At 42.9% G+C, this 14,748-nt stretch overlaps 2 protein-coding genes and 1 pseudogene across 5 annotated transcripts in view; 2 read left to right on the top strand and 1 right to left on the bottom strand.

The window, feature by feature from the left end:
* The window catches only part of LOC133276335 (cytochrome c1-like), a 284,630-nt gene that overhangs the window by 47,918 nt on the left and 221,964 nt on the right, over positions 1–14,748 (top strand).
* Positions 4,201–13,918, bottom strand: LOC133276326 (DNA polymerase iota-like; annotated as a pseudogene).
* The window catches only part of LOC133276334 (methyl-CpG-binding domain protein 2), a 61,994-nt gene continuing 60,909 nt past the window's right edge, over positions 13,664–14,748 (top strand). For all 4 annotated transcript variants that reach the window (XR_009745829.1, XR_009745828.1, XM_061467060.1 and 1 more), the window contains exon 1: positions 13,664–14,029. Coding sequence is in view for 2 of the 4 variants with exons in the window: in XM_061467060.1 (XP_061323044.1) it covers positions 13,917–14,029 (113 nt within the window). In the remaining 2 variants the exon portion in view is untranslated. The remainder of the gene's footprint in view (positions 14,030–14,748) is intronic.

Raw genomic sequence — 14,748 nt, 5'->3', positions numbered from 1 at the left:
CTTGGCATATTTTACTGATTTGCCTTTTTATTGTCTGATTCATCTTTTCCACCTGCCCACTAGATTGAGGTCACCAGGGAGTATGTAGATTCCATGATATTCCTAGCAGTTTACTTATCTCCTGTACTATTGTTGCGATAAAGTGTGGGCCTCTGTCTGATGATATTTCTAAAGGAACACCAAATCATGGAATAATTTCTCTGAGCAACCACTTTACTGTCTCTTTTGCCTGATTGGTGCGACAGGGAAGGGCCTCCGGCCATCCAGAAAAGGTGTCAACCCCTACTAATAAGTATTTGTACCCTTGTGTCTTTGGTAATTCTACAAAATCAATTTGCCAATAATCTCTTGGTTCCATCCTTACTCTGATCCTTCTCATTTCAACTTGTTTCCTTACTATTGGGTTATTTTTCAAACAAATTTCACATTTTGACCCTACTGATTTTGCCATGGTTAACATCTGTGTGGAAATTATTCCTCGCTTTAAATAAGTCACCAATGCTTCTGCACCCCAATGACATTTCTGATGTTCGATCTGTAGAATTTTTTGCATTATAGCTGGTGGCACTATTATTTGTCCAGTTACTGTTGTATACCATCCTTCAGAATTCTTTTGAGCCTTTAAAAGTCCTGCCAATCTCTCATCTTCCTTTGAATAGTTTGGCTCTTGTGAGAGATAGGTATGGAGTGGGCTTACCTTGAGAAGTATCAGTGCCATCATATTCCATACCTTCCGGGCCACCTGTCGAGCTGTCCGGTCTGCCACTGTATTTCCTTCAGATATCTTTGAAGTTCCTCCTTGATGCGCTTTTCAATGCATGATGGCCACCTGTTTAGGCTTTTGAACAGCAATTATTCATTCCAAAATTTCTTTTTGATATTTTATATTAGTCCCTTGAGAAGATAGAAGCCCTCATTCTTTCCATAATGCTCCATGTATATGTACTACGCCGAACGCGTACTTTGAATCTGTCCAGATATTTACCTTTTTGTTGTTACTCAGTTCCAGCACTCTCATAAGAGCTATGAGTTCAGCCCGTTGTGCTGATGTTCCAGGAGGTAGCGCTTTTGCTTCAATTATCTTTTGCTGTGTTGTTACATCGTGTATATCGTGTTCCATTTTCCGCAAAGCTGCTACCATCTGTGAAAAGTTCCCAGTCAGGTTGTTCAAGAGGTTCATCCTTTAAATCTGTTCTAGTTGCATATGTATGCTCAATGACCTTTATACAGTTGTGTTTAAGCGTCCCTTCTTCTAGGTCCGTTCCTAGAAAGGCTGCTGGATTTAACAGGTTAGTAGTCTTTAAGCTTACATCATCTTGTTCTGTTAAAATTGCTTGATTTTTTATCATCCTGCTAGGGGATAACCAATACCCCCCTTTTGTTCTAAGACAGTTGTTACCATATGTGGTACAAACACTTCCATGTGTTTTCCCAAAGTCAGTTTTCTGGCCTCCTGTATTAGAACAATAATTGCTGCTACCGCTTGTAAACATGATGGCCATCCCGCACTTACCAGGTCCAGTTGTTTTGAAAAATATCCTACTGGTCTTTTCCAGATTCCAAGTTTCTGAGTTCACACTCCCAGCGCTAATCTCTGTCTCTCATGGACGAATAACTGAAAGTCCTTTGTCAGATCTGGGAGTCCCAAAGCGGAAATTTCATTAACGCCTCTTTCAGTTTCTTAAAGGCCTCTTTCTGTGGTTTATTCCAAACAAAAACAGGTGATTTTTGGGCCTCATACAGGGGTTTAGCAATGAGTCCATAGTCCATTATCCATAATCTGCACCACCCTGCCATACCCAAAAATGTTCTTAACTCATGTAGGTTCCGCAGTTCTGGAATGGCATAAATTGCCTCAATGCGATTTATTCCCAGCTTTCGCTGCCCTTGTGAAATTTCACATCCTAAGTACAACACAGTTGTGCATGCAATTTGCGCCTTTTCTTTTGAGACCTTATACCCGTTCAAGCCTAGTTGGTTTAAGATTTCAATAGTCACCTTTATGCATAACCATTTTTGTTCTGTTGCAATAAAGATGTCATCTACGTATTGCAATAAGAGATATTGTGATCTCGGTACCTGTACCTTTCCTTGAGTGGTCCATGCCTCCAGTTCCTTAGCCAATTGGTTTCCAAATAGGGTCGGACTGTTCTTGAATCCTTGTGGAAGTCTGGTCCATGTCAATTGTGTTTTCCATCCATTCTGTGGATTTTCCCATTCAAATGCAAACAGTTTCCTGCTACTTTTGTCAAGGGGAATGCAGAAGAAGGCATCCTTTAAATCAATTACTGTAAACCATTTATATTTTTCCTTCACAGATGTTAGCAATGTATAAGGGTTTGCCACCACCGGGTGGATGTCTTTTGTTATTTCATTTATTGCCCTCAGATCCTGTACTAACCTATATTCACCATTTGGTTTTCTTACTGGAAAAATTGGAGTGTTATATTCTGATTCACATTCTTCCAAAATTCAATATTTTAAAAATTTCTCAATTGTTTTTAAAATCCCATATCTTGCTTCTAGCTTCAGTGGATATTGTTTAATTCTTACTGGCCTAACCCCATCCTTTAGCTCCACTATTACTGGTTGAGTTGCTTTTGATTTTCCCAGGATTTGTTTCCCAAACTACCGGTATTACAGCCTCTTCTACCTCCTTTGGGATTTGAGCAATAGGCTTTTCTTTAAGAACCAAAATCTGTCCTGCTCTTGATTCAGGGATTTGCATTATTAATTCACCATTCTCAAAAATTATCATTGCATCCAATTTGGCTAATAAGTCCCGTCCTAAAAGGGGAATGGGGCATTCAGCTACATATAGAAATTCATGTGTTAATTCCTTCCCTCTAAATCGCAAATCTAGGGGCTGCAAGAATGGCTGTATTTCCTCCTTCCCTGTGGCTCCCACAATTGTAGTAGTTCTTTCCCCTAACCTCCCATGTAAATCATTTAAAACTGAATAGGTAGCCCCTGTGTCTACTAAAACTTCACTTCTTTTTCTCCCAATTGAATTTTGAGTTTTCATAATCATTTTCATTACATGGGCTACTTTATCAGGGTTTTCTCTATATGTTCCTGCTGATTGTTTCCAGATGATTAAATCTCCAGGCGAGAAAGGTACCTTAACATACACCGGGCCCTCAGCTCCCACCCCCTGTCTTAAAGGCACCAGCACTGCTTTAGGTACCTGGATTCACATTTTTCCTTCCCGATTTCCCCTCCAGCGAGTTCTGTGTGAAACCAGAGTAGCGGGGAGGGTTGCCCTCTGATCTTCCCTACGCTGGCAACTTCCCATGCTTTCAAGATCACTATCACTCTTTTCCTCACTGTCATCTTCTCCCCCCCCTTCCTCCATTCGAAGCCAGTGGGGCTGATGGGGTCACTACTAAATCCGGACTTTCAATGTCCCTCTGGTGTTGTAAACTATTGTCTACAGCAAGGCATTGCATATACCTTTTTGGTAACACATCCCTTATACTGTTGATTAGCATTTACCTTCACATCCATTATTCCACAGGATTTTTTTTTATTTTTTTTTCCACTCATCATTATTTCTTAAAGCAAAGAATAGATAAACATATGGTACCTCATCCCATTTTCCTTCCCTTTTACAAAACAACATCAGCTGCAATATAGTATTGTACTGCAGAGTCCCATTTTCAGGCCACTTTTCCTGATCCCCTAGTTCATACTGTGTCCACCAAACATTACAATAATCAATCAATTTACTTTTCCGCATACTTTTCCCAAATCCCCTTTCCTTCCAATGGCTTATCAGACAGCCTAGTGGAGAGGACTTGGGAATCGGCGGCATCTTGTGAGTACAAAGGAGTTTCCTTTTGTACCACAAATCCTAAGGAAAACAGGTTTCTTTTATACCACTAAGTTACAACACTTATTTACACTGATGCTGTTCCTGCAGCATAAATACCAATACCGAACCACGTTGGCCGAACCTGCAGAGCTTTCGCTACTGTCTAACGGACGGCGCCTAGGCTTTTACCCCGAGAGCTCTCTAGCCCCAACCAAGCGCAGCTTTTGCCACGTCTAACAGGCAGGCTTTACTACTAGCCCAGCCAAACACAGCTTTTTGCTGCGTATAACAGGCAGGCTTTTACCAGACCTTTACCAAAGGTCAATACCATACATTTACTAGAAATCGGTACCGTAACCCAAACCTAAAGCACCTTTCTTACCATATCAGAGGTCCGTCGTGAGCAGCGGAGGTCGGTCGCGGTCGATGGCTCCCCGAGAATTTCTTGGTGCCGGCTGGAGCAGGATCAAAATGCGATCCGCCTCAGCAATGCCTGCGAGGTCCCACCTGGGTCACCAAAATGTTAGCATAGAGACAAACACATAACCACCGGGATGGTTATATGAGGTGCTTTATTGAGGCGCCAGGAACCAGGGGTATGCACCCAAATCTGGTTCCAACTCCCGTCACATCGCGTTCGCAATTTATACACTAAAAATTTCGTAACTAATACATATTCAACACAGATTGCATCATTGACTAATACATATGCATCAAGGATTGCTACATCAGTCTATTACGACATCAGCCTCCTTTGCGCTTGCGCAGCCCCCTCTGGTGGTCGCCCTGATGAAGTAAGGAGTCTTCCTCAGATGAAGTAAGAAGTCTTCCTCAGGTTGTCCTCTTCACCTTTTCTCTACTTGGCTAGGTCCCAATCGTCTTGTGGACGTTAGCATTCTCTTATCTTCACCAGGATGCTTCTGGTATGCCCTTTTTTGGCTATCTTAAACTTAGGTTCTGCTTGGGTAGAGTTTTACAATACATATATCCATACTCCCCTCACCATATAGTTATGTTAGCTCGTGCTACCAAGACTACCATTGTAACATTTAGTTACAGAGTAACTATGATACAAAACGGCAAAGTTACAACGTCTTCTAATATACAAAGCCTCACTATTGATTTATAAATTTCTCAAATATAATCATTTTACTATTTTATATGATTATTTTATTGTAAAAACTTCACCCTCTCTAACAGAAGGATGGTGTGAAAGAACTCATTCATGTTTAGTGGGTCCACTAAATCCTGTTATCTCACCACAGACTTAAAACACAAACATTGCTCTTTAAAACTACTTTAGAAGACTAGTGTGAAACAATTAACTCATGTTTAGTGGGGCCACTACATTCCACAGACTTACAACATAAACATTGTTCTCTTTCTACAACCTAAGTTAAGCTAAAAAGTACTTTATGTTTTCCAGGCACTAGCTTTCCTTATATCAAGCTTCACACCCCCCTTTCTTTTACCTTTACAAATTCTTTTGCTATGTGACTCCATTTTGATCAAGAGATCTGAACCTTTTTAACTTGTTGTCTAGTCTTGTGTCTTTAGCGTGCTTTGTTTCTGTTATTGTAAACTCGTACAGTTATATCCACATAACCACACCTATGATTTGCGAAAGCCAATACATTTATGTGTTTACCACACCAATTATCCTTTCTTGCTGCTAGGAAGATCATTTAGGTTTGAGAAGCAGACACTCAGAAGGCTAAGATGAAATAGTAGGTCTACATCTATCAATTTTTGAAAGTTTCATTATTATGTCAAGCAATGGGGATATAACACTGCTGCTTTCTAAAAGGAAAAATGTAAAAAAGGAATATGTATAATCAAAAGTAACGGAGTCAATAAGATTGATTTAAAGTGCAAAGTGCAAAGGCAAACTTCATGTTTTGAATGTTCAACATTTTGTATGTGCACAAAAATAAGAGATCAATCATAATCTAAGAAGTTGAAAATACAGTGCTATTCTTGACAAGGAGAGAATGTTTATGGGCCAGGGTCAAAGGGAGAATGGCGATGGGGGACATTACTGTTGGGATCTGTTACAGGCCACCCAATCAGGAGGATTCTGTGGATGAAGCACTCTACAGACAGATAAGAGCAGCCTCACGCTCACAGGTCCTTGTGTTCATGAGGGACTTCAACCATCCCAGCGGTTAGTTGTAAGGACATCACCAGGGTATAGTTTAACATGCAGCATGTCAACAAAATCTCTTGATGAAATCAGTCCTATACCATAACTGTATAACACTGTGGTATATACCAGTGTCCTACAAGTAAGTATAATTATTTTAATTAGCATGTAAGAAGATAAGTTTTATTTAATTGGAAAAGTAGTGCTATATGTTGAGTAATGAGTGTGGGAAAAATAGGTTCTTATTTGTTAGCATAAAACAACAGTTCTCACTATCTCGTCATTTGCTGAAATGAGAAACTGCAGAGAGTCTCCAACGCTGGAGCAAGGGGAAACACAACGTCAAGGAGCCTCAGTTCTGAATGGCAAGAGCCATCAAGGGAGCCTCAAGTCCTTGATAGGACTTGCCCAGGAGCTGGCAACTCAGCTGATGAGAGCAGCTGACTCATAGGGGGCGGGGCCAGGAGAAACAGCACCACCTGTTAAAAAACGCCCCAGGGAGCACAAACGACCAGAAGCTCAGTGACCACAGTGTATGGAGGCACTTGGAGAAGGCAGGATGAGCCAGGCAGGTGACTGTGATGGTGAGCACTCGCCTCAGGGCCAGGGCCTAACCTGGGAGCTCTGCTCTGGCTGCCCTGATGGTGGCCAGCATTGGCACCCAGACAGAACTGATGAGAGGGGAGGCTGCAGTGCAGACCTCAGAGTATAGAATGTGCCTCGACTTTTCTCTTGAGGCAAGGGTGCATAATGGACAGGGCTGCACTCAGTGTACCCTAGTGGAGGTTCTCCTGCAGCAGGTGGCTGAACTGTGGGAGACTGTAAGATAAGAGATACCAGGGAAACTGATAGGGAGCTGGACTGCTTGCTCCAGGCCCAAACTGTGCAGGGGCCACAGGTATCCACCATTGTGCATACAGAAAAGGAGGGCAGTAATCCAGGAAGCTAGTAGCTAGTAACAAAAAATAATAATTAAAAAAAGCAAACAACAAAAAAAAAAGGAGGAAGAAAACAACTAAAAGCAAGGGGCTTCCTCCAAAATCTGATGTCCCCAACCAGAACACCTTCACAGTTCTGCAGGGACCTAAAGAGGAAACACACGTTACCAAATGAACAACCTGCTGATGCACCAATAAAGAGGATTACTACTATTGTATCCAGGAAAAAGCAGTGGGTCATAGTAGTAGGTGACTCTACTTTGAAGGGCACAGAGGAACCCATCTGTCAGCCTAACCCAGTCTCGAGGGAGGTGTGTTGCCTACCAGGGGCTTAGATCAGGAATGTTGCTGAGAGGCAGCTTGGCCTAGTAAGTCCTTCTGACTATTACCCGCTTCTTGTGGTCCATGTGGGTGCTAGTGACATAGACAGAGAAGGAATGGGGGCTGTTGGTTGATGAGCTGGCAGTGTGAGCTTGCAGCCCAGAAATCCAACCATATCCTGGGCTGCATGAAAGGAAGCATGACCAGCAGGTCAAAGGTGGTGATCCTGCTTCTCTACCCTTCTCTTGTGAGACCCCTCTTGGAGTACTGTGTACAGTTTTGGTTTCCTCAACATAAGAAGGACATGGAGCTGTTGGAGCACAAGGATGATCAGGGGGCTGGTGCACCTTCCATATGAAGACAGGCTGAGAAAGTTGGGGCTGTTCAGCCTGGAGAAGAGAAGGCTGTGTGGAGACCTCATAGCAGCCATCCAGTATCTGAAGGGGGTCTACAAGGATGCTGGAGAAGGACCCTTCATAAGGGACTGTAGCGACAGGACAAGGGGGGAATGGGTTTAAACTTAAACAGGCTAAGTTTAGGTTAGATGTAAGGAAGAAGTTGTTTACTGTGAGGGTGGTGAGGCACTGGAAGGGGTTGCCCAAGAATGCTGTGAATGCTCCATCCCTGGCAGTGTTCAAGGCCAGGCTGGATGGAGTCTTGGGTGACATGATTTAGTGTGTGGTGTCCCTGTCCATGGCAGGGGGGGTGGAACTGGATGATTTTAAGGTCCTTTCCAACCCTAACCTATTCTATTCTATTCTCGTCTTTTCTAACTCATGGGAGACCCAAATGCTAATCAGGACTGACACAGAGAGGCTCCTTTTGATTTAAGTAGGGTCACAGGATAGAAAGAGAGGATAGGAAAGTCACAGTAGTCAAGACATGAATAAATGTGTTCTCCTGGTATGCTGGTGGTTTTGTCAGGAATCTTGGGCTTGGATGGTGCCTGTATTCACAGGGCAAGGGAAGGAGGCAGAAATTAAAATGTTCTTTCAGACTGAGAAAAATAAACTGGAACAGCAGACATGCATAAAGGGTGCTCACCCAGGGTCTGAAAGTAGAGAAAGTCACTTATGGCGAAAGAGAAAGGAAACCTAGGGTCCTTCATGGATATTAGTGAAGATGCACTACCAAAGTGATGGAGGAGGGTCAGCAAATGGAACATGCAAAGCTCCTTATCAGAGAAGCTGTATAGAAATGGAAAGGCTGGCACCTATTGGGGTGCAAGAGAAAAGATGGGAGCAAGAGTGAAATGAGGTGAAAGAGCAGGATAATCCATGAATTGGGGAAAATTCCTTCCTTCCTCACCAGGAAGTTGGAGAGGCAGGTGCTGTCCCTATAAATGCATTTTGCTGAGAGAGGAAATGCAGAGTAAGAGACAAACCCAACACACACTCCAAGTCCCTTCAGGTCACAATCCCAGTTATCAAAAAGAGCTACGGAAGTCACCTGTCTAATAGGTTAGGAAGCTGTTCTTAAATTTTCTCTTTAACTTCCACTTCTGATGAATATTTTTTAAAGCAATCTTCATCACTAAAGGACTAATAACAAAAAAAGCTGTTTCAGTTTTATATTTACTGCAAAATTCTCAAGATGAAAAAATGTATCAAATTAAGTGTGTAGAATTAACACCAAGATATCTTTGACATGCCAACAAGAATTCAACAGAACTTCAGGAGAATTGCACACAAAATGGAGTTGTACTAGAGAATACATTAAAAAATGCATTGTTTTGGTTAGTTCAGCAAAGCTGTATAAAACCAAAAGCAAAGATTTTGCTCTCCATCAAGTACTTCAGAGCAGTATTTGTACCTGAGGAGGGCCTCATGAAGTCACGGGGGAGTCATCTTCTCCGTAACAGAGTTTTTTGGATACACTGGGCAACAGAAGCACCTAGTTCCTTTTCTAACACAGCAAGCAGAATTGCTTGGAGATCACACATGCTCTTAACACCCAGTGTTTCAAGATATTTGGTAGTTTTGTAGCCACTGTCTACATAAAATGTGTGTTAAAAATACACGGGGGGGGGGGGGAAGTTATATATAAAATGCTCACCCACAATGATTATTTTCACTACTGCAATGCAAGCTTTTCAGCAATGCTTTTGGTGTGCTTTTATTTGAGTTTTAGAATCTGCCATTAGAAAAGCCACACTGGGACACAGCAACAGCAGTCTGCCTGCATCTGTTGCCTACATCAATTCTTCCTGGCCAACAGCATGGTGCTGATGTAGAGTAATTAGGAAAAATACTTCCTCAGAGTATTCTATCAGGCTCCAATAGACTGGTTTAATAACTGTCAGTAGGTTTCTAATTGGCAAGTTTAAAAAAGTTTGTATTTAAAACTTAGTATCAACCACATGCTTTAATAAAAATAAACAGAGATTTCAGTATTTTTGAAGGCATCTATCTTGTAAAGTGCTGCAACAGAACTGAAAATTAAGAACGTTGAAGTTCTTTCAGTCATCCTGCTAAACAAAACTTGAATATTTTATGAAAAAAAGAAAGCACCCTAAACACACACCTATACACCCCTCTGCTTGCTCGTGAGTACTAGATTTTTAAATTATTTCAGTTATAAACTTTTCAGTCTTTATCACCTTCAGAGCTGTCAATATGCTCTCCCTCTGTGCTCATAGCATATACCTACCAGGTACTTTTTGGATGTGATCCAACAGATTTCAGGTAGAACAACTGTTTGCTGGTTTGGTTTAAAGGTCACAGATACTAGTTAGAGGCCACTCCTGTGAAGCTGGTAAGGCTCAGCCTTGCATATATGGCTTCCCTGAACTCTTTTGCAACCTAAGATCTGGTAATTAGTCTCACATGCGTTGTATTGTGCAAATTGATAGCTGCAAAGGAAAAGAAAGTGGTGTTCAGTATGTAAACAGTCACCTAGTTAGCTAATTCTGTAGATTTAGGTATTTTTTTACATTGCATTAAAGCAGTACAGGAAAGCATGCTCTCACAGGTTGTTATTGCCATGGCTTCTGTATCCAAGTTTAACCTCACTTCTATCTCCCAAAAACCCTGGTAAAAGGGGGACTGCTGCTGGCCAAAACCATGGGCATACTGAGATAGGGGAGTCCTAAGATTTAAAACTTGTTGCTGGTTGGGTAATTAGTTCACATTGTTAATGTAATTAGTGATAATATACCTTAGTCGCATTGTTGGTGCAACCTAAGGGTTAATAAAGTGCGGGACTTAACACCTGTGAAAAGTTAGCTACGTTTGTAACTTTTGGGATAAGATCAGCCAATCCAAGGGGAGACAGAGCCTGCGCAAAGGAAGAGAACCGGTGCAAGCCAGCTTTGTGGTTTGGACACGATCCAAGGAGTAACTGAGCCTGCGCAAGACCAAAAGGTTACTTGCGGTGACGAAGAGGAGCTGCTAGCCTTCATCCCCACGACCCCCTATGACCACTACCAAAAAGCACTGTGCATGCAGGAGGAGTTTATGGAAATACTAATTATCATACGAAGCAGGGGACAGGTTATGAATATGTATAGGAGCTCTCATGAATATGTAACCACAATGCTATATATGTTTGAAGGACAGGTGGCTGCGGTGCACACGACTTTGGTGGGATACCCCCATGTGCTGAATAAATATACCTACTCTACAACTCTAATTGGCTGATTGGTTGTAAAGTCCTTTCTCCGCACATCAATACTGCCCAGGAAGCATAATGTTTAGGGAGTATTTAAAATATAACATACAATATATTGAGATGGTAAAGTGCTAAATATCACAGATTCTTGTACCAATGTAACCAAAGTAGAGATTTACAAATCTTTAATTTAGAGGGCTGCCTTCTAGCTAAGCCTTTGTTATTCCCAGGCAAATGCCAAATGAGGAAGGATTATTGAGGTAGTTCCCTCCTCTCCAAACCATATTCAAAGCCATCACAATAGCTCAATGTCCAGGAAAAATCCAACTGTTTTCCTTCCTAGTGCATGAAAGGAGTATCACGGCATAGCTACTGCATTCGCAGTTGACAATGTACAAAGCAGCTCAGTTAGCTACTTCAGTCTCAGTACGTCTATTCCTGACCTAACAGCTGTGGCAAAAAAAATACTGTTTTGTTGGGGTTTATTAATTTAAAAATATTCAATTTTGCCAATTGACAACAACACTCAAGCAGAAACAAAATTCTGTGTCTTACTACAATAAAATACTTTGAAGAAAAAAAAAGGGTGAAAATCTATTCCCCCAAATCATTGTACATGTTTATCTACCAGAGATTTATTTTTTGTACAATCTAATTGGAATGCTGGTTAGCATTTGAGATACATGTACTCTGAAATACAGAAACCAAGCACAGAGCACTGTAAGTTTCCAGCTATTCAGCTCCGGACAATACTTAAAAGCAGACAGACACTTTGTACTGAACTTCACAAACGATTACCCTATTTTTCAACAAGAAGAATGTTTAACTTGGTTGTTGTACACGTGGCCAGATGCATGGACTTCAGAACATCTACTTTACTGTAGCTGGTTTAGTCATCAAACCCAGGCCTTTCTACCAGTGAACAAAATCCCCCCAACAGCTCTAGGAGGAAAAGATCAAGGATAACATGCACACAACTAATAACACAAGGTTTTATGTCTGCATCAATCCTTAGCTGATTTCCCATGGATTCAAGTAGGATGCTTGCATGAAGAGAAACTCTTCTAGATAAAACAGTAAGGCACTTATTTTAGCAAAGGTGAACAAGAGGACTATTTCTTCATCCCATAACTACTTCTGTCATCTGCTTAGAAAAGAGAAGAATCTCCCGAAATCTCTTCTTTCTTTCCTCATTTCTTTTTGAAATTATAGTTCTTAATCTCTGTAGTACTTTCTCCTAAGGAAACCCATTACCCAGCTAGGCAGGCTTTCACTTTTAAGTCATTGCTATTTCACATGCTAATGCTGCTAATGACAAAAGCAGTAATCAATGACAATGCTGGCAAATAATTTCATTAAGATACACTGGAGAAGTTCACACACTCAAAGGCTTCAGCTTTATGTCCTCCACTGCTTCACGTTTAGAAATACATTACTGCAGTCAGTATTTAAATAAGAAAAATTGTTCATAAGAATTACATGGGCATAATCCTAATATATCATACAGATCCCATATAACATCATCAGTATGATCCATTTGTCATGTCTGACCCAGGCTGCAACCAAGTCTGAAAGCTTTTTTAATGAAATATTTACAGTGTACAACTAAATATTATTGCCATGGTGTGAGGCTCATTGTAGTAAGAACTTTTAGAGCAGGAAAATATCAGACACTATTGCAGACAAGTGCACGTGCACACAGAGTTTAATAGGAAGCCTTTATCCTCTACTGAAAAACTGTTAATTGTGTACCTATAACCTTGTAGGACATTTCCCTGTACAGAGTTAGATCTCCATCAGCCAGCATCAGCTGAGGACACTTCTCTTTAGCATCCTTGACAGACATTAGTTTCTTAACTCCAAGATTTCCGTCTTCATAGTTACAGATAATTACAATGTCTTTTTGATGCACACCTAAAAAGAAAGGTTAAATGGTTTTTAAACTTTAGATTTCTTGGTGCTTCACAGATGACCACGGGACTTTCGTGCTGCTGCAAAGCATATGCTGTGATCCAAATGCAATGTTGCAGAGCAAGCAAACAAGCCCACACAAATCTTATTTTACAAGACTGTGAGAAGGACAGATCTCAATTTAGATTACTGGATGGTAAGAACATTTTAAAACATTATAGATATTTTTTCCCACTGTAATATTACTCTTAATTTGGGGCCTTTTCAGGCAATCTTACCCATGAAAGTTCTCTTTATGTAATAGTCATTTTACAATGTACTTTCTCCACTGATCATAGACACTACTGCCTTCCTCACATTTCTTCTTAACTTCTGGATGGAATAAAGCGTGCCTTAAGCATGACTATATCAAAAGGCTCAGGCTCATCTGTGGAGCTCAGTCCTCACTGTGCCCACATACGTTACAAACCAGCTTCAATCCCCAGAACCACTTAGACATGTTGGCAAGTGCCTGTACTTTTGCTCAAGAGGATTTATTAATCTTGTAGGTACAGCTATATGGCATCTACACTGCACCTTGCTCGCTTTGGACATGGTGTATCTTACCACAGAGGCATGTCCTTATTTTCTTCTGCCTGAATACACAATCCCCAAATTAACAGCCAAGTAACTCACACCTAAAGGCTTGTCTCTTAATTCAGGATTACAGATCATTTCTACTTGTGTGTAAAAACAGTCCAAGTCAACATGCACAATCACTGCTTACTGCACTTCTTGCCAAAACAGACTTGTTCTGGCCTGCTGCAAGGACAGTAAATGAACAGATTAAAAATCACCAGCTACCTTACATGTGATGTCACCATTAAAAAAAAAATAATCATAGTAATAAACAGATATTACAACAAAATAAGATTTACAATTTTATACTAATTCTTGTGCTGTATTAACTCTAGGCTGCTGACACGGATTCCGGGGTTCGGCCGCGGAAGCGGGCGCCGGGCAAGCGCTCCGCCGGATGCGCGCGCAGCCTGCACTCCTGGCCTCGAGCAGCCCGCCGCGGCCGCCATCGCCAGGCTGTCCCGGCCCTGGCCGTGTCTGGGAACAATAAAGCTCTTGTTGTCGGAGGTCGGGCGAGCCTTTTCTCCAGTCGTCCTTCTTCCTTGGGCTCCGCTCCCAGTGCATGGAGAAGCAGGGCAGGATGGACTGCCCCGCGCTGCCCCCGGGCTGGAAGAAGGAAGAGGTGATCCGCAAGTCGGGCCTTAGCGCCGGCAAGAGTGACGTATACTACTTCAGGTACGTGCAGGCGAGACCGCCCGGCCCCTGACAGCCCGCTCCCCCAGCGGGACGGGACCGGCCCGGACAGGGTTCAGCGCCAGAGCTCCTCCATCCCTCCCCGGCCCCGTATCCCGGGGCCGCCACCTGCTCTCCCCTAGTTCTCCCCTCGTTAGAGGCGGCGAGGAACGTCGGAGCCGCTCCCGGTGTCCTCCCGGTCCCTTCCAACTGCCCACCTGTCAGGGGCTGTAGGGAGTCCTGGTCCGCTCCCGCCGGCCCACCTGTTAGAGGGCTGGTCCGCCGTCGCCGTCTGCCTGCCAAGGAGGCGCCGTTCCCTCTCGCCGCGGCTCAGCGGCTGGGGGCCTCAGTCCGCTCCTGCTGTCCGTGTGTCAGGTACTGGTCTCCGCACACCCGCCTGTCAGGGGGGGCGAGACTAGTGCCCTCCCGGCGCGGCTTCCCTTGTCAGGGAGGTGGGGCCGATGCCCTCCCACCGCCTCTTGTTAGGGGCCATTAGGAGGAAACTGTCCTCAAGGCGATGTTGAGGAGAGTGTCGATACAGGGAGAGGAGTGAATGAACCACGCCTGCAGGGTGGGCTGGAGGCCAGACTCCCTGTTTTAGTGCTCCTTCTGCCGCCGGTGCAGAAGCCCCGGGCCGGCAGCCGTACCTCTTGCTCTGGAGGAGCTGCCGGTTGCTTGTTGCCGTGCCCCACGGTTCCCTGCCACTACTGGGCGACTACTGG

This window comes from Pezoporus flaviventris, unplaced genomic scaffold (genome assembly GCF_033815535.1).
Source record: "Pezoporus flaviventris isolate CSIRO_AGI_PZ_B2104156 unplaced genomic scaffold, CSIRO_AGI_Pfla_v1 ptg000044l, whole genome shotgun sequence".
Lineage (NCBI taxonomy): Eukaryota > Metazoa > Chordata > Aves > Psittaciformes > Psittacidae > Pezoporus > Pezoporus flaviventris.
The sequence above is the reverse complement of the archived record's forward strand: the minus strand, read 5'-3'. Positions and strand labels throughout refer to the sequence as shown.